This window comes from Barbatula barbatula (genome assembly GCF_947034865.1).
Source record: "Barbatula barbatula genome assembly, chromosome: 2".
Classification (NCBI taxonomy): Eukaryota; Metazoa; Chordata; class Actinopteri; order Cypriniformes; family Nemacheilidae; genus Barbatula; species Barbatula barbatula.
Window position 1 is genome coordinate 22,838,216 of NC_136767.1, and position 20,770 is coordinate 22,858,985.

General features: G+C 36.9%; 3 protein-coding genes across 4 annotated transcripts; all 3 read right to left on the reverse strand.

The window, feature by feature from the left end:
- Positions 1-87: 87 nt before the first annotated feature.
- Positions 88-1,618, reverse strand: cfap73 (cilia and flagella associated protein 73; the record flags this gene model as incomplete). The annotated part of the gene is made up of 6 exons (XM_079471643.1): positions 88-129; positions 415-558; positions 641-802; positions 1,050-1,250; positions 1,368-1,472; positions 1,556-1,618. The coding sequence occupies 6 exons, from the start codon at positions 1,616-1,618 to the stop codon at positions 88-90; spliced, it is 717 nt and encodes a 238-aa protein (XP_079327769.1).
- A 7,494-nt stretch (positions 1,619-9,112) lies between these two features.
- Positions 9,113-12,778, reverse strand: tbx5b (T-box transcription factor 5b; the record flags this gene model as incomplete). Its single annotated transcript, XM_079482224.1, has 8 exons — positions 9,113-9,516; positions 9,691-9,824; positions 10,655-10,746; positions 10,844-10,996; positions 11,081-11,228; positions 11,759-11,878; positions 12,099-12,193; positions 12,641-12,778. The coding sequence occupies 8 exons, from the start codon at positions 12,776-12,778 to the stop codon at positions 9,113-9,115; spliced, it is 1,284 nt and encodes a 427-aa protein (XP_079338350.1).
- A 1,590-nt stretch (positions 12,779-14,368) lies between these two features.
- Positions 14,369-18,971, reverse strand: prps1a (phosphoribosyl pyrophosphate synthetase 1A). 2 transcript variants are annotated; one of them, XM_079448531.1, is made up of 7 exons: positions 18,647-18,971; positions 17,804-17,987; positions 17,466-17,564; positions 17,037-17,161; positions 16,235-16,408; positions 15,955-16,114; positions 14,369-15,757 (listed from the first exon to the last, which is right to left on the reverse strand). In XM_079448531.1, exons 1-7 carry the CDS (start codon positions 18,766-18,768, stop codon positions 15,665-15,667), a joined length of 957 nt encoding a protein of 318 aa, XP_079304657.1. In that variant the 5' UTR covers positions 18,769-18,971; the 3' UTR covers positions 14,369-15,664. The 2 variants fall into 2 exon arrangements, with proteins under 2 accessions (XP_079304657.1, XP_079304656.1); XM_079448530.1 differs by having other exon boundaries at positions 17,798-17,987.
- Positions 18,972-20,770: the final 1,799 nt, after the last annotated feature.

A 20,770-nucleotide genomic window follows, 5' to 3' on the forward strand; every position in this document is an offset into this window, starting at 1 on the left:
CTGCATGAAATGCATTTAGTCACATCTGGTTATTTTTTGTGGACATACATCTTTGGAACTTTTTGTTTCATTTTAAGGAATGGCCTCTCATTTTAGATCTGTACCAGTCCGAAGCAGGAAATTATGAATCTGAAAAAAATGTAAACAATAATCTTATTAAAGCAGTAACAGCAGTTACAAATTAGAGATATAATTGTGATCAAATTTCTTTGATACACTTTATCACATTTTGCTATGTGATAACTATTTAAAATTGACTGTATCTCCTTTCTTAACTTCTTTCATGCTACACACTACTGTACTACTGTTCCATTTCATTTAGTTCTAATTTCACAAAACCAAGTAAATACTAAGTTGTCTTGTCTAAGTTGTCTTGTCTTGTTTTGTATTTGTTGTGTTTTTTGCATTATTCACCTTTTCCAACTGTGCAAAGGTGTTCTCAACATCCACAGGAATTTTGCTAATCATGGAATAGAGATTAAGGATTGTGACCCTAATCTGACCCAAAAGAAGTGTCTCTTTTGCAGCCGTAGACTGGATGCGCTTCATAATTTCTTCCTGTAGAACAAGGAAATGTTTTGATGCATGTGGAATTAATTATTCCAGAAGACAGAGGTGGCACGAATGTGTGCATACTTACCCATCTGTATGCCTGCGCACGTATGTTGTCTAGCCGTGTCTGTTGCTGGGACAGTTTGATACTACAGTCCAGGGAAATAACACTCTGTTCGTGTTTGCGTCGTCTCAGTTCCATGCCGATGCGTTCTCTTTCTTTCTCTGCTGCAGTCTGTTTTTTCACTAGCTGCTCACGGATAGACAGGATCGAATGACAATGGGCTATAAGTTGACCAATGCTTTCAAACTCGAATGTGATGAAAAGAGAGAGAGAGAAATAAAATGCATTACTAACACAAAAATAATGGCGACCTGCTGCATCAAAATAAATGAAACAGAATTCAATGGTGTATTTGTTCGCTGACTGCAGGTCAAAGCTTCTTAAGCAAGAGGATTTTTCTGTCGGTTTGTTATTAATCAATATCCATCACTACCTTTACAGACATCTTTACTCCACTTTCCAGGAAGCGCTGAATGATACTAGCTTTTTTTACACGAGCCTCTAGTAGCTTTTCTCGGGCCTGCTGGGCTTCAAGCTCGATCTGAAGCTCTTGGCTTTTATGTTCTTTGAGTCTAATTTGAGCTTTCTCTGCTTCTGCTTTCCTCAAGGCAAGATTGTGTTTGGAATCATTTTCCTTCAAAGAGACAATTTTTTTAATATACATAATAAATATAACAGAAATAATAATACACATATTAAGAATATGTGTAACACATGATGCAAGCAAGACAGATGCAGGATGTTGCCTTACTTTTAGAAACGGGTCATAACTCAGGACGTATGCCTTTAGTTTTTCCTCCTCTTTCATCATGTCCTCTTTCCTCCGTCTGAATCCCTCCCGCTTTTTTTCAAGCTCCTGACACCATAAGTCAAATTTAAACTTAGACGACTATAACATTTTCTAGCTCAAAATAAATATAAATATTGTTCGACAACAACCTCTTTATGAGCGTTTAGATCTCTGTCCACGCTCTTTTCCTCTCGGCGCTTTTCCAAAAGCATCGTTGCCAACGATGTTAAATCGTTTTGCTGCTCTGCTTCTTTTCTGCAAGGCAAGTTTATACAGTATTTGACTATATGCGATGAACTCCCTCCACATCGGCCGAAACAAAGCCCGCCACACTTCGACTTATTGTGAAATCTCGGCGACTCGCTGAATCTCAGCCACATTAATGATTAGCAACAACATTATCAAATAAATACACTTACAATGACAGTTGCTCCTCGAAGACGGTGCGAAAGTAATCGTCCAAATTCAAGTTCATCCTTACTGTCTATTTGATGTTTTCTAGTTTTAAAATACTTCTGCTGTTCGCACACTCATTGGGCAAAGATGGACAAACTTTTTTGCTTGTTTCGTTTCCACAGCAACGAGAAGAGCTCAGTGTATGTTGCCCTCCAGTGGCAAAGTAAATTCCAAAATGATGGTCTAACCCATTTTCTTTGTTTCTTTTTTATTTGGTGATTTTAGGTCGATGTTCATCGATATTTATTATTTAAGATTAAAAGTAGGCTACTTTGCCTATATCAAAGTCTATATTGCGTTAAGTCTTAGTTTTCTTAATAATAATAATAATAATAGCTTATAAAAAAACATTAAATATTTTAAAAAGTCTTTCCCTGTGGATCCCCGTTTTAATAGACAAGCTTCATGACATTTTAGCCACTTTGTTGTTCAACTCATTAGAATTTAATATATTTTTCGTTATTTAATAAATAATTCCTCCGCAATAACAATGCGAGAACATGAAAAATGACTTTTTATGATACGTAATGGACTATATGAGGTATGTTTAAATACGCTAAGTGTCTTTGTATGTTTTTCTAGTCCTTTTGTTTTCGTGCGCTTGTCTAAACCTTCATTTATATTTCATAAACATGATTTCGGTCTCCTGTCACCTTCTCAGTGCATTAGGGCCACGCAGACGTCTTGTTGTTTCCTTGAGAAATTAGAGGAATGGATCTCTACCACCCATGTTTATGTCCAAAGCAGCTCTCACTAGCAAATACCTTTCTTTAATTTTCGCTCACATTTTAAGGTCAGTGACCTATTTGCACAAAAATATACATAATCTGTACAATATATAAACAAACATTTGACACATATTCACCATTTGTATAGCTATTTAGAGTTAAAAGCTAAATGTTTTATTTATTAATAATTATATTACATAAATTATTTAGTTATTAATTATTAGAGTAATTAAATTTTAAATTAATATAATTATATTGAGGCTGTATGTTGTGTATAGTCAAAATTGGTAATTCATAAAAATGTATGTAACATGTTAAGTAATAAAAAGTATAATTGTCAGTTAAAATAATAATAATCGTCACCTGTAAATGTTGCTTAACACAATTTGTAGTCTTTCTATTTGTTATATTTGTACTGTATTTTGTTCACATAGAATGTGGGGGTTAATTGAATTGTCATATATCACAGACAGACCCACATGACCCCTGCAATATCTGATAAGAACAGGGGAACTATATTTTGCCCTGGACCCCTCTGCAACATCTAAACACTGGTCCAGAAGTGTTTTAAATCAAACATGTAATTCTTTCTTAAAGATATTAGTTTAATATTTTTATTCAGTTAGTTATAAATGTTCAGTTCAAACGTTTCTGCCATGATAAAAAACTGAAACAGCAAGTTCTTCAGGACCAGTTTTGTTTGCGTTTTCCGAAGTGGTCTGTACTTAACCCTTTGCTCAAATCTCAAATCTTTGAATGAAAACATATTACTGCAGTGCTACCACACATATCACACAGACAGTAAATAAAGGTGGCATTAGGTCTCTGTGTGTCTCTCCATTGTATTCACAGATGATCAAACACTGCACAAGCACAGGCGAAATTCATTATTCAAGAGCATAACAGTGGTGAGTGAGCAGACACTCAATATTTAGGATGCTGATGTTTACCATTACTTAACGGTTGTGGTGATAAGATACAACTGCTGTCCCGCTGGGCCAGGGTCAGAGTGCATTTGTTTGTTTGTTTGACAGTTTTAATGCATCGTTTAGTGTTGACAACAGAGGGCATGTTTAAAGAAAGTAAACAGCATTGAGCAAGAACGCTGGGGTGCACCGGGGGTGGAATAATGTTGTTTCAAACAAAACAGCCACAGACAGTATACAGGTGATTCATGTCCTACACACTTGTTTTTCAATTTATGGATTATCAATAATCTGCAATTGAATGTAGACTTTTTGAGCTCCCAAGTATTACCTGTGTTGTATAAGGACATAATTTATATTATTACTGCCTGAAAAGAAATCATTTTTATATGGGGTCAATTAGAGGGCCATGCATTTCAGTTTGCTGAAACCATATTCAAGCAGACACAAAACATGTAGGAAGACATTTTCAAAAAGGTTCGGATTGGTGAAACAAGTGTTTGTGAAAGGTCAAGCTGTGGACATTAGGGTCTTGCACGCATACACACACGCATTGTTTGGCCGGCGGTGCCACCCGTGGTTAGTGATATCATTATGCCGGTTTTGTGTGGAGGGATTAGGACTCTCTTGCTAATGGAGAGTGACAGTGGCTCCTTGTTGCCGAAGGAGACTGGCCCGTAACATTTGAAGGTGGGGCGGGGGTGCATCGGGGTGCCCCATTCACCACCACATCATCTACAGTATGTGGCATGCAGCAGACACTCTTTTTCTTGTTCTTGAGTTGTTTGTATTTGGGTTATTACACATCACTACAGAAACATTTTGAACAAATTATGAAAAAAGATGCCAAAATAGGATGAATAAATGCATCCTTTAATTTTATTCAATATACAGAAATAGCATGTCCTAAAGAAGCACACTGTCTGAGCAGGTAAAATGAGCATGTACTCTGATGGTTGTTGTACCTGTCAACGAACATATTAATATGTTAATACCATAGTAAAGTCTAAAAAGCTTGGTAATATGTGTTTATGACTGCAAGCTTTGACTCTTGAGGATCAGTCTGTAGGGAACAGTCTTCTTGTTATTGGGGGAGGGGGTTCGATTAGTGTTTTGGTCCACTAAGCCAGGGGAACCTCGAGATAAATAAAATTAGACAAAATGAGCAATAAAATACATTTTTTAAACAAAAATATATATTTCTTTTGATTTTGCCGCTTTTTTAATGAACAAACGTTTTTCTAGTAAATGACAAGCTCTAAAATATTTTTTAGAGTAAAATATATGTTTCTGCGAGTGGGTGGTGGACCATTGAAAATTATTGAAAGCAATGGGGGGACTTGAAGTTAAAAAGGTTGAGAACCCCTGGACTAAGCATCAAATACACACGAATGCCCTGGAATTTAAAGCTGATTATTCACAACTGCTGACAATGAAGTGTTATTTTCCTGTTAAAATAAATGAATCTAAATTGACATTACATTAGTCATTTTAGAGGAATAATTCATTTTATTTGAGCAAAAAGAATCCTGTTGACATACAGTGTGCTACTAATGTAGCTACACTGTCCCCTCTATAAAAACAATTTCTGTGTGTAGAGTTAAATAGAATATACTGGCCTGGGCATATAGATTTTGTTAGTAATGTTATTTCATATATTGTTTGATGATTAATTTTTATTGTCAAGTCTACATGATTCTACAATAAACTGATTAAACTAATTTCCCCCTTCAAATCAAGTAAAAGAGGCCAAAATATTAAAATTGTGATAATAGTATTCACACGCTTCTCATAAAGGAATAGTTCATCTTCAAAATGAAAATGATGTTGTCATTTATTAACCTTGTTTCAAACCTGAATGACTTTCTTTCTTCTGCAAAACACAAAAGATGTTTTGAAAAACTTTGGTCCACATTTACTTGCATTGGTTTTGTGTCCATACTACAACAGATGTCAATGGGGACAAAATATCTTCTTTTGTGTTTTGTAGGAGAAAGAAAATCACACAGGTTTAAAATGACAACAGGGTCCCTAAATGATGACACTTTTCATTTTGAAGGTGAACTTCCTTACCATAACTACCCAATATAACCCAATACAACACCTTACAGTTACTGTTTAACTTTGCTATGAGGTCATGGGAAGATTAATTTCTAATAAAACTAAGCTTATATGTTACTATAAATAAAGTGCTTGAGTAAATTAAGACTTCATGTAGCCTAGTATCAATATAACAATACATTTTTGTTGTTAATGTTGATCGAAGCTTGAAAGGAGGATCAGGAAAATAAAATAATTAAGCATTGTGAGCGGCACAGACTCGAGCATTAAGATGAACGCCTTTTAATTTCCTCCACATCGCAATAAATTTGCTTAAGTGGGAATATTTCCCTTCTGCATTTCCCTTAAGTGGGCATCTTTACAATGAATGGGTTAATAGCATTACAGGCTAATGTTAGAGAGGTAAAAGGGCCCTTATTAGACCATGTGCACCAGAGTGTACTGAGGGCAGCGGCGTGATTCCTGTACGAGCTGGATGATGCCATTAGAATTGAGAAAATGAGCTCAGATCACTTAATTACCAGTAAATGAATACTTAACTGAGCCGGGAAATCCAGTCAGGGTCAAAAGCATTCCATAGACTTCATTTCAATGTGGATTTAGATTTGGCTTTCCACAGAATTCCTTTGAGATAATGCATTTCTCAAATTCATATGGCGCTCCTGAAATTTACACATTTATAGTGTTAAAACATGGAACATTTACAGTTTGTTGCTAGGAGTCATTTTATTTTAAAAGGTTAAAACACTCTATGCTTTCTGAGCACAGTAAATCTTGTTTTTCATCACAAAACAGTCAGTAAAAAATAGCATTTTTTGATATCAATCATTTTAGGCTAAAAAATGTCAGCATTATATGAAAAATGCCTGGATTTTCCAAAAATATCTTTCTAGTCATTGATGTTATGAAAAACTTCTGATAGAGAAACAAGACAGAGAAACAACCCTTGTTGTGATTCCACAGTATTGTGGCACAAAACACACGACTAAACAGTGAGTGCAAAGTGGTTAAACATTGCTTTCGAAAACGCCTTATTCTCCAAAAATAATCTGAGAGCTTGCCACGAAATTGATCTTAAGTCACTAAACATGCAGCACGAGGTGATCAGTACCAAAACGTCTGTATTAATTTATTAATTTGACATTAATCATTTAAAGTTCCAGTGTGTAATTTTTGGGATGATCTATTGATAGAAGTGCTATAATATACATAGCTATGCCTTCAGGGTGTATAAAGAGCGTACACAATGAAGCGTTATGATTTTATTACCTTAGAATGAGCTATTTCTATCTAAATAATTCGCCATGTTCTGTCAACTAGTAGTGTTTTGAAAGGCAGGGGGAGGGGTGATTGAGCGGTTGGCTGCAATTCTCAACCTTGCTACAAGGACCTGGACCTTTAACAATCCACCCATATTCCCTTTAGCTGGGATAGGATTTAACAATCCCACACAAGTCCAAAAGGATAAACTGTGCAGATATTACTTTTGGAGCTGGAAAAGGCAACATTTTGGAAATCAAGTTGGAATCTCAAATAAATAACGACATGTAAGATATAGTAAACACAACAGACATACAGACTGTGGATTTGCATTTTATTCCAGTCTCATATTTAAACAAGCTTCAAAAAAACACCTCACAACACACATAGATTCTACAACTGCCACACACTAAAGCAAAAATGCCTCATAAAAAAACAACTTCAAACTAAAATTAATTTATTTGAATTTCAATTTCAAATACATATCAGCAAACACAATTAGTGTATTTAAAAGCAATAAATACTTTATAATAACACATCGACATTATAATAAATACCCTGAACATGAATTTCACAACATGGGAAAAACGTTATAAATGGCTGTAGTCTCATGAAATACTTATTGCCCTGTGCTGTCTATAAATAAATGTCCAGCTGATACCCTCCTCTCCCCCAGTCTCTCTCAGTATCTCTCTCTCTCGCTTTATCTCTCTCTCTCTCTCTGTATCTTTTGCCTTGGGCCATGACAGGATTGGTAAAATCACTGCTGCCTTAATGGAATGTGACACGTGCAGCACACAGCATTCACTTTTCCCATCATAACACAGATAAAACTAAACCAAATAAAGGGTCCCCTTCCAATTCATCTGTGGCTGATGCATGTAAATGTTGGCCAGATAGAATATTTAATGTAATTTTATATCTGACAGAATTTGAATATCAGCTATTATTGTTTGTACATCAGCATTACTAAAGAAAAATCTTTTTTGAGAATCAGCTCAATACTGGCCATAGAAAAACAACTCGACCATTGCTACTGTATTTTTACAGAAAACACTTCAAGGTGTGGTAATGTTAGGCGAGATAGATTCACACATCAGACTCAATATTTTATCATTTACAAATCAACAAAAACATGTCACGAGCAGGGGACATGCAAACAACAATCACAAGGTTTGGGATAACAGGAAATGGTATCCAATTTTGCTTTTCAGCTTCAAATGAAAATCTCCCAGTCCACCAACTATCCTGCAATCCTGTTAGTTTCCACTTGCTCCACAGTATTAGTGAACAGACAAATTTGTTTGTTAGAATCAGTCAATGTCCTTTTTAGAAAAGCTCTAAAAATAAAGTCGTGGCAACGATAATTGTTGTTCTGCAATGAATTATCCAATTACTAAGAACCCCTTGTTATGGTTTATTGGTCATCTATGAGGTTGATATTAAAATGTTATTGATGTTTCATTGTTTGTCAAATTTTGGTTTCCAGGCTCTTTGAAGCATCAGAACATACATGGTTCTCCAAATACCTTCTAGTAGTCAAGTCCTTTTTGGTTCCATCTCAAATTTCTTTGTAAGCATAACAAGATATAAAATATTAATTTAAAAGTATATATAAAATGTAATATAAATGCATACAATTATTACACGTCTAAAGTAAAAAATCTCTGAAAATTAAATTTCCTTCATCATTTGCTCTTTGTTATATCATTACAAATCTGCACAACTTTCTTTTTTTGCAAAACACAAAAGAAGATATTTTGAATAACGTTGGTACAATATAGGGACACGAAATCACTGAGACATTTCTCAAAATATCTTCTTTTGTGTTCCACAGAAGCAATAAATACAGGTTATTGAAAAACATGTCTGATGTCCAATGATTAACCGTGTTTAATCGCATCCAGAATAAAAAATTGTGTTTTCATAATATATGTCTGTGTACTGTTATTTCGACTTAAAATCTACTTAAGTTGAATTTACTTAAAATATATGTGAACCATTTTTGCATCAAGGTTTTTAAGTAAAGTCAACACATCATGTTTACAGTGTACACAGAAATACATTATACTGTATAAACAAACTTTTATTCTGGAGAGCCCTAGAATAAATAAATGATGACAGGTTTAAACAAACACATTGTGTTTCTAATTATCAACTAGGCAGAAACTGTGGAGCAAAAAAATATACTTTTTGATTTCTGGGTGAAGTTATAGGAAAGTTCCCAAAATCATCACAGACTCTTGGTCTCACATGAACACTGACACATACTTCCTCAGCTGCCCCCACACCAGCTGTTTGGTTGTTGATTTTGGCTGAATGATCGATTGCAGGCATAAATTGAGAAATCAGTCATCATGCAGTGTGACTGGACACCCACCTCACAGGTGTATTGTGGATACAGTTCCTGAGAGAAGTCAGTGGTGGGACCAAATGACCCACCCAATTCTTTAGCAGAGGAAAAGCTTTGATAAGTGGTGTTGTCCATATAAGATGCCCACCTGAGGTCCTCTATGCCCATTTGAGACCCTCCATACATGCAAGGCTCATTCTGCGCCATATCCATGCTGCAGGGAGCACCTTGCACAGGGGCCACTTCAGGAGAGAGTTGGTAGGTGAAGAGGGGGTAGGTGGGGTCATTGATGGGAGGAGTGTCAGTGAGGTTGTGGTCATGATCACCTGCATATAGAATTGAAACTTGGTTCATATCAGCTTTTAAATTAAAGGGGTAATTTAACCAAACATTTTCTGTCTTTATTTACTCATGGATATAGTAAATAGTGTCATGTTTGTCTTCTGTGACCAAGCGAATTTGTCTGTCACTAAAGTAAAACCCTTGAGCATAAGGTATACCTGAAGTGTCAGAGCAGGCGTAGCCCGGGCTGGGTTTCTGGGGTACGGTGTTCTCAGACCGAGATGGACAGTCTGGAGAGGGTGGAGCCACCTTCTGTCTGGCAGTACTACGTGGAACCAGCGGGTACTCCTTACTATGGAAAAAAGTGCAAAAGTGAGTCACACAAAAAGGGAGCAGGGGCAAATGTGAGAGCGCTGGGTGCAGGAAAGGCGGCAGCCATGTTTTGCATGGAAGGGCAAAGGGTTGAACGATTTTACAGAACAGATCATTTCTAATTAAATTACTAAGCTAAGGCACAATTACGGTAGCAAACTATCCTTTCTCTACCCGCTTCCCAATCTGACTCATTCCGCTTACATTTACGCATTTGAAAGATGCTTATATCCAAAGTGACTTATTACATTAACTATACATACTATACATTTGAATCTGAATATGTGCAGATTCCTGGGATCGAACCGATGACCCTAGCATTGCTAGCACCATGCTCTAACCACTGAGCTACAGGAAAGCTCTTTATTTCTGTATCTCTATACGTGCACACACACATTAGCCCTTCAATGACCTCTGTATTTGACAGTGTGTTGTGCCGCTCTGCTCTTAATATTGTTTCTCTATAAATATCTCTCTCTCGAGTGTCACATTAAATGTTGTCAATGTGCAACACAAAGCTTTGACTTTGGTTCCCCAAGCATGCAAGGTAAAAGGACAACATATTCTGGGTGTCTAAAAAAACATCATCGGCTATGAGACGGAACACACAATGACATCCAATTTCTCACTTTATTAAATAATTGGCCTTCTGGGGGATATAAAGTTGAAGTGGAGGGCACACAGAACAAACATAAATGAAGACGGAAGAAAGTAATTTAGTTAGTTATTCTAACACATATTCACATACTCATTGCAATGCTGAGAGTGAAATATGTGTTTGTGTGGGCATATTAATGTAGTGTGTCCCACCTCACTGTACGGGACATGCGATGCAGCTCGACATCATCATTTCCACGAAAGCCTTTGGCAAATGGATTATTCTCAATCTTCAATTGGGTGATCTTGAATTAAAACATCAGAGGATTAGGGATATACATTAATTCTCTGGAGCTTTCTGTAAATCTAGTGATGATTAGAGGGTCCTGCTGTTAGTCTTACTGTGTGGTTCTGGTACGAAGTCACAGCGATGAAAGCCGTCTCAGGAAAGGTGTGTGTGCAGAAACTCGTGTTGCTGGAGCCAAAGCTGTTCCTCTCATCAGCCTTTACTATGTGTAGCCGAGGCTGGTATTTGTGCATGGAGTTTAATATGATCTGCACCAAAAACAGAAGAATCTTTTTAAGATTAAGTGTATTAGTGATAATCATTACAATGCATACATGATTGTCATCACTAACATGTCCGAAAGGGTCCAGGTGGTTGTTGGTAAGTTTGAGTTTCTGGAAAGAGACAAGCTGCCTCATCCAGTGAGCACCTGAAGCCGGTGAGTCTGAATGGACATAAAGTCTGCCTGGAATCCCAGGCTCAGCTTTACCATTGATGGACCTGCATAGCACATAAGACATGAAGAGTTTGGTCCAGGCAAAACATTTAAAATAGAAAGAAGCTGTGAGCGAATTAAAACTTTCTGTAACTTGAAGAGATTGTTCACCCAAAGATTTAAAACAGTTATGGCATAATTTACCCTCATGCTGTTCAATATATTTATATAAATTATTATTCATTCTGTGAAGTACAAAATAAGATATTTTGAGAAATGCCTCTGTAGTTTGGTGTCCATCCAACAGTGGCCAGTGTTGTTTGGTTTCCCATACTTAAAAAAATCTTCTTTTGTGTTGCACAGAGGAAAAACAGGTTTGAGAGTGAGATTAAAGCATTTTCATTTTTGGTTGCAAGCTTTGAAAGAATCTTAACATTGTAATTTTTCCATAGATGGATGTATGTAGGCCTAGTTCTCTGGTTCTATCAATACTAAACATATTTGGAAGCATTTAACAGTCTAATACTTTAATTTCATTTTAATACATATAATAATTTTACATATTTATTTTGAATCATTTAATTCTAGATCTTACCATTTGTTATCGGCAAACTTATACCGGTGCTCGTCAGCTAAAATAATATCCATCAGTAAGATATATTTTGCTTTAGGGTTTAGACCTGTTACTTTCACCTTGTAGCTGGGAAACATTCGCCTGAAAGAGATTAATATTGTATTATGTAGAGACATCCTGGACAGCAACAACGACTGGCAAACAACAACAAATTATTTTTACATTTAAGTTGGCCTGACAGACAAAACTGTCTTACTGAGGATGAATAATATGCTGCGTTACGTATTCACGCATAATAAATAAAAAACTGTTTAAATAAAAAAACAGGAGACGATCAAAAAAGTGAAAAAGTGTCGCTCACCTGCCAGCTTTAGTAATGATCATCTCTGTAGTGACATCATGAAATTTTGCCCACAGATCTCTTTCGTGCAAATAAACTTTGATTCCTTCCATGCCCTCCACGTAATTAATGGTCGAAAAGAAGAAAACAAATATTTTCTATGGATATCGATCGTTTTTTACAAAATTGTTCTTCAAGCAATATAAATAATAGGCTATAGGCTAAAATATGAAAATATGTTTTATGTGTGAACATGTTTTGCATTGTTTAAATAAACGTTTATGTCCAGCTCGATTTTTTTATTATTATAGTCTAGAGAGTAAAAAGATATAAATCAAATGAATTTTGCTTTTACTATATTTAAGTATTATTCCTAATTGTTTACCGACCTTCAGGGTGGTATCTTAAAGGCCTACATAGTAAAACACACTAAATCTATAATTATTAATAAAACAATTCATCGCAGCATAAACGATGCAATAATAAATATTAAAAACGATCAAATAATCTCAGGGTTTAAACGATTGCAGTGTATATTTGTATTCTCACGTGATATGGCTGACCTGTTGGGAGAGCTGAATTTGCGGCGGTGGAGACCCGGCTCTTTTCCGGCTGTGAGTTCCTGAATTTTTCTCAAGATCCATCGTTGGAGAATTGCGGGCAGAACAGGACAGAACAGATCCCAACTCTAAATGCGACATAACGCCGTTTGAATTCCACTATAGAGTGAAATAAAAGAGCCACGAAATCAGGTGAATTCTCCACATACCAGCCCGTAGCCTATCATAAATGATGGTGTTTTAAAAAGAAACTTATCAGTTAAAAATAATTCATATTAACAGGAATTATTCATAGACACATAAAGCCGATTTGACCAGTTGGTTGTTTTAAATTCGTTTGCATGTCAGTAAAAAAATCATATGCAGTTTAAAATGCAATATTCAGCGCGGTCTTGCATTTTGTTGACGTCTTCACCAACGTAGTGTAAACCGTTTACGCTACAAATGGCAGAAAATGGGGTTTGACCATTCAGAATTTATACATTTATATTTATTTATTTTTCTTTAAATTCCCCTCTTACCTCATTGTTTTTTTGCTGACAAATTCTGCAGTAAAGGCGCAGGCAACTCGTTAAAAAATCGTGCTATAGTTGAACTGTTATTTCTCCCAAATATTTTACAAAAGTCCTTTAATGCGGATTTAAAAAGCTGCAAAATTCAGAATGATTAAATCACTCCTCAAACCATTCCCCTCACGTGCTCCCTGTCTCCTCTCTTCTGTCGTGTTTCTGTTTTCTCCATCCATTTTTTGTCACCCGTTAGCATGATGCCTCCTCTGTAGTCACACCTTTTTCATTCACACACTCATGACAAGCCATGTCCACCCTCACACCGAAATAATGATGAAAAACCCACATCAACACCAGTACACTCGAACACCTCATCTCATCCATGACAAATCTGCTCGTTCCTTTAAATGCTTCCCAGCCACTAAAAATGCATATCGTATCGAGAGAAAAGTAAATGTAACTAACTCACCTTTTTTTTGGTGCAGAACTGATGCTCAGGATCTGAATTGTTTGTTAAATAATATGCGTTTGTCGGTCAGCATCACTGAGCGCGAGGCTTGCGCGCGGCGGGGTTAAAAGTTGAGAAGGTCGAAAGGAGGTAACTAGGCGAAAGCCCCGAGTATCTCGCTTTCTTTCTCTCTAGTACATTTCTATTTGTTTGGCTGGCAAAAAACAACATCCCTCTTAGCAGTAACTTTCTATGATATTAAGGATAACCTGCTTTAAAGCACGTGCTGTCCCGCGTTCTGTCTTTTAAACAGCTTCCATAAATAGACAAGTGGATGATACGGGATAGCTCGCACTATATGGAGTCGTGGGAACATTGCTCTTTATGATAAGACAATCCCGCAATCGGTTGCCGAGATAAAGATACAACGGACGAAGTATAAAATTTAAGCTAAACGCAACTTGGAGAAACGACAAAAAAATACATTAAACGAATTGTTATTTTTCCTGAAACAAAAAATCCTTTTCCTTAAAGACTTCTGTCTGTCAGAACTCAGTCTTACATGCAGGTCAGAATTTAAAATTAAAACAGCGCGCCACCTAGTGCATTTTTTTAATAATTACCATTCATTTAAACGACCAGAACAGTTTGTATTACCATTTACATTTGTTATGCTTGCTAAACGCTGTTAAACCCTTCGCATGAAATCCGTTAACAAAACAGAAGGATTATAATATTTTGATATTTCTTTAAAAAAAAACGAAGTAGACAAGTGACTGGATTGTTATTTTATCAGTCGCAAATAAATAAAGTACACACTATTGTATCAATCATGAGGATGTCTTTCTAGATAAAATATGCAAGTCACTGACCATAGGCAAAATAAAGACAAAAACAGGTTTCAGTTCATATCTGTAAAGCTTTACTTGTCAATGATTCAATTCTGCATTCAAATGAGATACAACTGTTCTCATTCCTTAAGGCAAACGGCACTGACCAATCAAATGAATCTCAGTCATCTTTTTGAACTCAAACATGTGAGATCATTCTAGTGAAAGCTTTCAGTCCTGTAGCTAGCTAAATATATTTTCTCCCAAGTAGTATAGAAAAGAAACTTCACTTAACACACTGACTCACTAAGATATAAGCAGAAAATGGCAAAATAAATTGGCTAAACAGCTGACGGATCAGGCCCATTCTACAATTGCCACTTGAAAGTATTTCAGTGTGTGTGTGAGCATAACATGTGTTTTCTGTATAAACTAAAGGGCACTTCAAAGAAGATCAGTCTTCAAGCAATCAAAAACGCTGCCTGACTGTAAACATAAACATCAACTGGTTAAAAAAAAAGATGATCTAGGGCTTTCACCCTTTCAAATTACCCTGAACAGATGAGAACAGTTAAAGCAAAAAACAAATCTAAAAATGAAACCTGAGACGAAACAAAGACAGATACCAAAGAGTATCTAAGTACTCCAGCTGCCATTGCAATGGCATTCTAAAGAGGTTTAACCAATTTTTTTATTCTACTCTAAACTATCAGCTAGTCACAGGTTAGATACTACAACAAAGATGTTCATAAACATTCATGAATTTCCATCGTACCTTTAGGTTACACAACTTAAGGGAAAAGTAGCATTGGAGACTTTCCAGTATAAGCAGTTCCCCCCCCCCCTTTTTTTCCTTCTCTATAAATGGTTTCGGGGCAGACGTGAGACAGTGACGCGAATCCTCAGTCTAACATGCAGGTCACTTTGTATATCACAATATGACAGTAAAACCGACTAATGGAAGAGACTGAGTGGAGTGTGCAAGTTGGAAATAAGTATCAAGTTGTTAGATGAACAATGTCCTTTTAAAATGGAGTTAACACATGCAACAGCAAAGGGTTACCGCAGGTAGCCAAAGAGAGGCTTAATTCTGTACATACACTGTTCAGAAAAAGCACATGTCTATTGTGTGTCTGTAAGTCTTATAAGGGAGCATGGTTTAAAACGGGCCTCAGCAATGACTCTCCTCCAAAAATGTTATCACCCATGTGAAGTGATGACACGTGTATGTGTATGCAGGTTATAAGGGCACATGGCTAAACAGATATGACACCGACTCTCCGTTATGTGTCCGTCTAATTGCTTCCGCCAGGATCATAGAAATGTCAATCACCTAGAGAAGAAAACAAAATCAGTTAAAACTATTTCGTACATGTACAATGGTGACTAATGTTTCTATGGTGCCATCTGCAGGCCAGGGGGATGCACTATAAAAATGTTAACTGGAAATCCAATATGCTGATAAAAGCTGATACTTTATGCCAGCCATAAACTATGTATTAGATCTGCTTATATTAGAAATTTCCATACCTGAATCTTGTTGCAGTGTTTGATTTTGTCCTCCTGTGGAATTGTGTTGGTGACCACCACCGCCTCAAAGTTGGCATTGTTGATCCGCGAAATGGCAGGCCCCGAGAAGATACCATGAGTCAAAATAGCATACACTTTAGTGGCCCCTGCGGAAACCAGTCTGATGGTCGGCAAACACACAGCACAGATGTAATAAAAACACACAGGCAAACACATTCAAGCCAATCCTGTAATTCAGGAAACGTGTATGAATCCAATCATGTATGTTACTTGTCCTCACTTGTCAGCTGCGTGGCATATCGTCCCACACGTGTCTGCCATGTCATCAACCAAAATGGCCACTCGGTCCTTCACATCCCCAACCAGCACCATCCGATCTACCTCGTTCGCTTTCTTCCGCTCCTTATGGATAAGAGCAAAGTCCACGTTCAGACGATCTGCGATGGATGTCACTCTGATAAAACAAACACACAGGTCTCAGCTAACATTCCTTAACAGTTCTGAATGGTGGACCATGAACGCATCTGTGCCTTTCCAGAAGCGTCACATACTTCACAGAGAGGCCACATGCACAATTATTACATTACATATTTACACGCTCAAGTGTGAATGAACTTACTTATATTCAAGATATTATTCAAATGTGGTCCTTGGGTTGTCAAAAAACTGTTCATTTCTCCATAAACAAACTGTGTCTTGGGTTAAATTAGCAGCATGGTTAAATTTAGCCAGTTTTGAAAAGCTTCAAACAGAATATATAAATACAAGATCACCAGCTAAAGGCCATCCACGGTTAGCAGAAAATCAACACACGCACACACATACATACATAACACAAACACACGAAAAAACACATTTCCTTACCCGCCACACCTAAAAGAGTAAAACACACTCATGTCCATCGTCCTTTTTCATCAAGAGTCTGAATCTTTATTACAATCCACATTTCTCAGTTTAAAAATGCCTTGAGTTGGCTATTTGAATATAAAATATCCAAAACATATGTTAAAACAGAATGTTTTGATAATATTAATATGCGAGAAGGACAGAGAAAAGTGGGGAAGCAGAGTCAGAAAACACACCTCTTGGCTCCACCAGCATCAGGAGAGACAATGGTGCAATTCTTCCATTCATTGATATTTTCCTTGATCCATTTGAGAACTGCAGGCTCAGCATACAGATTATCAACCGGGATGTCAAAGAACCCCTAACAATGTAGATGTGGAAATCTGTGAGTTTGTATAAACACAGCTGCATAATTCAGGTGCATGCAAAAAAAACATCTCCTCTACTCTAAACCATATCCTACCAAAGTATACGAAAAGATAAAACATAGCGAAAACAAACTGTTCTTGTGTAGCCAAAACTACAAAATGGAAACGTAAAGTCCCACCCAGTTAAACTCAGGCCAGACCGTACAGCAAGATCACTGGTCATTTGGTGCGTGTTTGTGAGAGATAAGGATTCATCTGTGCGATTAGAGGCACAGGGAATTTTAATGTGTGTATTACCTGTATTTGAGAAGCATGCAGGTCCATGGTGATGATGTGGTCGGCTCCAGCGACAGACAGCATATTGGCAACCAGCTTGGCTGAGATTGGAGCTCGACTCTAAAGTGAAAATACACGTTTACAGAATAGTAGCATCACGACCAACATAAATGACTAGATTAACATTAATACAGAGGAACCAAACATATAGCCATACCACGTACTGTGACAGCACAGGGGTTAAGACTTACAGAAAAGTAGCCCACATGGATCCATCAATAGTGAAGCTGTTAGCGGGTGTGTGTTAAGTGTTTGTGCATGTTAATACTGAATAAGCAAGCTGCTCCGCTCACCCCCACCTTGTCCTTCTTGTCCTGCCGGGCATAGGGGAAGCAGGGAATGACAGCTGTAACCCTGGACGAAGACGCAATCTTACACGCGTTGATCATGATGAGCAGCTCCATGAGATTGTCGTTGATCTCCCCACAGCCACTTTGAACAATGTAGACATCTTCTCCACGGACGCTTTCCCCAATCTCAACACTGCAGACACAGAGAAGGCTCCGTAAAATAATGTAGAATAAATCTATATTAGTCTACCTGATAAAAGGGATGTCACTGATTTGAACTGATAATTGAAGCATCGCAGAATACACTGTTAACTTGGAACAAAACAAACAGAAACTGTTGCGCAAAGCTGCATTTCTCACATTTCATTCTCAGATAAACAACGAGAGAGACATTTTATCCTCGAAGGTCACACAAAGGAGGCCTAAATGTCAATTATATAAACAAAGATACCAGAGTATACATGACATCTTCATCTCATGATATCAGAGTGGTTGTGTAACTGCTTCACATTTAAATGTTTATTACTACTACATAAAAACAAGAAAGCATTTAGTGATATGTTGAGAGTGCGTTTAATAGAAATAGGACTCCTCACATGGCGGAGGAGGCCAGATAGGGCATTTAAAATTAGCATTAGCGGCTTGACATTAACGCGTATACATCAGGTGCATGATGGGAAACGGAGTCCGTTGCCTCAAGATAACTCATTCCGATAGGCGGGATATTTCAACATATAAAACTACAAACTAAAAAACAGCATTGGTCACCATGTGTTTACCACACCGTTCACCGTCGCCAAAACATTGCGGTAACGTATGCTTTCGATTTCTATTCGGCAGATAATAACTCACCAAGTCTCTTGGTTACTAAATTTTTTAGTGACCACTTTTCCCAGCTCGAGTCCAAGTCGATCAGCGATCTTCTGCGACAGATCCGGATGAGAACTGCCGCTAAAAATCTTAATGTTTGGCATTTTTGGCTGATCCGTGGTGTCTATAGTGTGTTAAGGCTGTACAGTGTTTTACAAAAAACACTGTAATTTAAAAGGGTCTCTTCCAAATCAGAGAAAATATTATTCAATCTAGATGCAGAGGGCCTGGCGCCGGTTGTCCACTCCGATTTGAGTCCGTCCGCTGAGTGGAAGTGCTATGTACCGCGAAGCCCCCGCCCACCTGTGCATTAACTACGCCCACACACTGCGGTGCGCGCTGATCTCGGGCCTGTGATTGGACAAATTTCCAGGGGCTGGATGACTGGCAGATAAACACAACACGCACGTCATGATGTTTCGATTTCACTTTCTTTGCAGAAGCACTAAAGTGACCCAAAGAAAATGCACATTGAACAATTGACAAAAATGAAGTTGCGTGTTAGCGAGCAGGTCAAAGATTACAAAGCTGAATTGAATTCCATGTGGTGGGAGGTCCGTCAGGTCAGACTTGTCGTGTGCTTGCTTATTACCGAAAGAATCACTCTAGAAAGTATTTTCAAAACGTCCTCATATCTTAAACATATCCTCATATTAATATAATTGAATTAACATTGAGAAACGACAGCAAATATGCTTATCCTCCATATAAAAAGCAGTTAACTATATAGGCATAAACAAAACTTCAAATTATGCACACATTACAAAATAAAACATAAAGTTTAATAAAAACATTATAGCGTTCCACATTAATAGAAGAACACTATAAAATAAGTATAGTATTTGGTAAAATATTAATAATGTTAATATTGTTATTTTAATGTTATTTTACAATGTTAAAATCTAACACAATCTGGTGGGTTTAATTAAACGGTCTCAAACGTCTCCTCGTGGTATCCGTGAATTTCCTTACGGTGGTCATGCAGGTCTGTTTTACTCATCAAAGAAAAAAATGCATGTAATTTCCTCAACATAGGATCTTTTCATCCTTCAAATTGTGGCCTGGCCACGAGATAAGAATGTATAAATTGACTTGACCACATGATCTTGTGAACGTACCATTCACGTCTTGGAGGACTGGCTGATTTGACCAATGAGAATAAGGGGACACAGGACCACCCACATAAATCAATGTTCAAGCAGTAAACTCATAAAATAGGACTTTTATTTGAGAACGCACTCTGGAGATCAGTTTGTAGGAGCCATTTCAAAGTTTCAAACTGCCTCTCAAATTGTAATGTATTCACATGTTTGGAATCTGGTCCCAGGTTATTCCAGAACAACAAAAAAGTCCCTTCTGCATGATTTGTCTGGGCAGAGTTGGAAAATAATCATTTCATTTTCTTGCAGGACATAAATGACGCAGTACTGAAACAAGTGATCAAAAGCTCTTTTAATTAATATTTATTCCATAAACATGATTACAAAACTCAGCAAGTTACCAATATTACATTTGTCACCATACAGGCTTGATCACAAATATTTCAACTTTTGTGACAGATACGACAAAAACAAAATACTAGAATAATTTACATGAAAATTTATAAAACAGCAATGAGATCACAAATTAGTGTCATTGTTCCACTGTCTGTTTTCATATTTTTTATCTTTAAATTAATATTTATATTTTTACTAGAGCACAACACTCTTACAACAAGATCGGTCCAATTACAAAAAAAGTCAACAAAGAGTCACAGCTTGCTCTCCTTCTCTCTCCTTTACAATAGTTTGTCATGTATTTATTTATTTTTTTATTTATTTTTTCATTTTAGTTTTAAAACAAACAAACAAAAAACAAATGAGAGAGAGAAAGAAAAAGAAAGAAAACATCATGGCAATTAGCAACCTTTTCACTTGCTGAAAAGGGAAAGAACAGAAGCCACAGTAAGAACGACCTCACATCACTTTCTAAGAAAAATATACACTTAGAAAATATGTTACAAATTGGCACAATGAAAAATATACAGGTCATTATTTTTTTCTTACATCAAGAGTCATTGAGAAGCCACCTGGTGAAGACTGACCAGGTAGTAGAAACAGTTTCTTT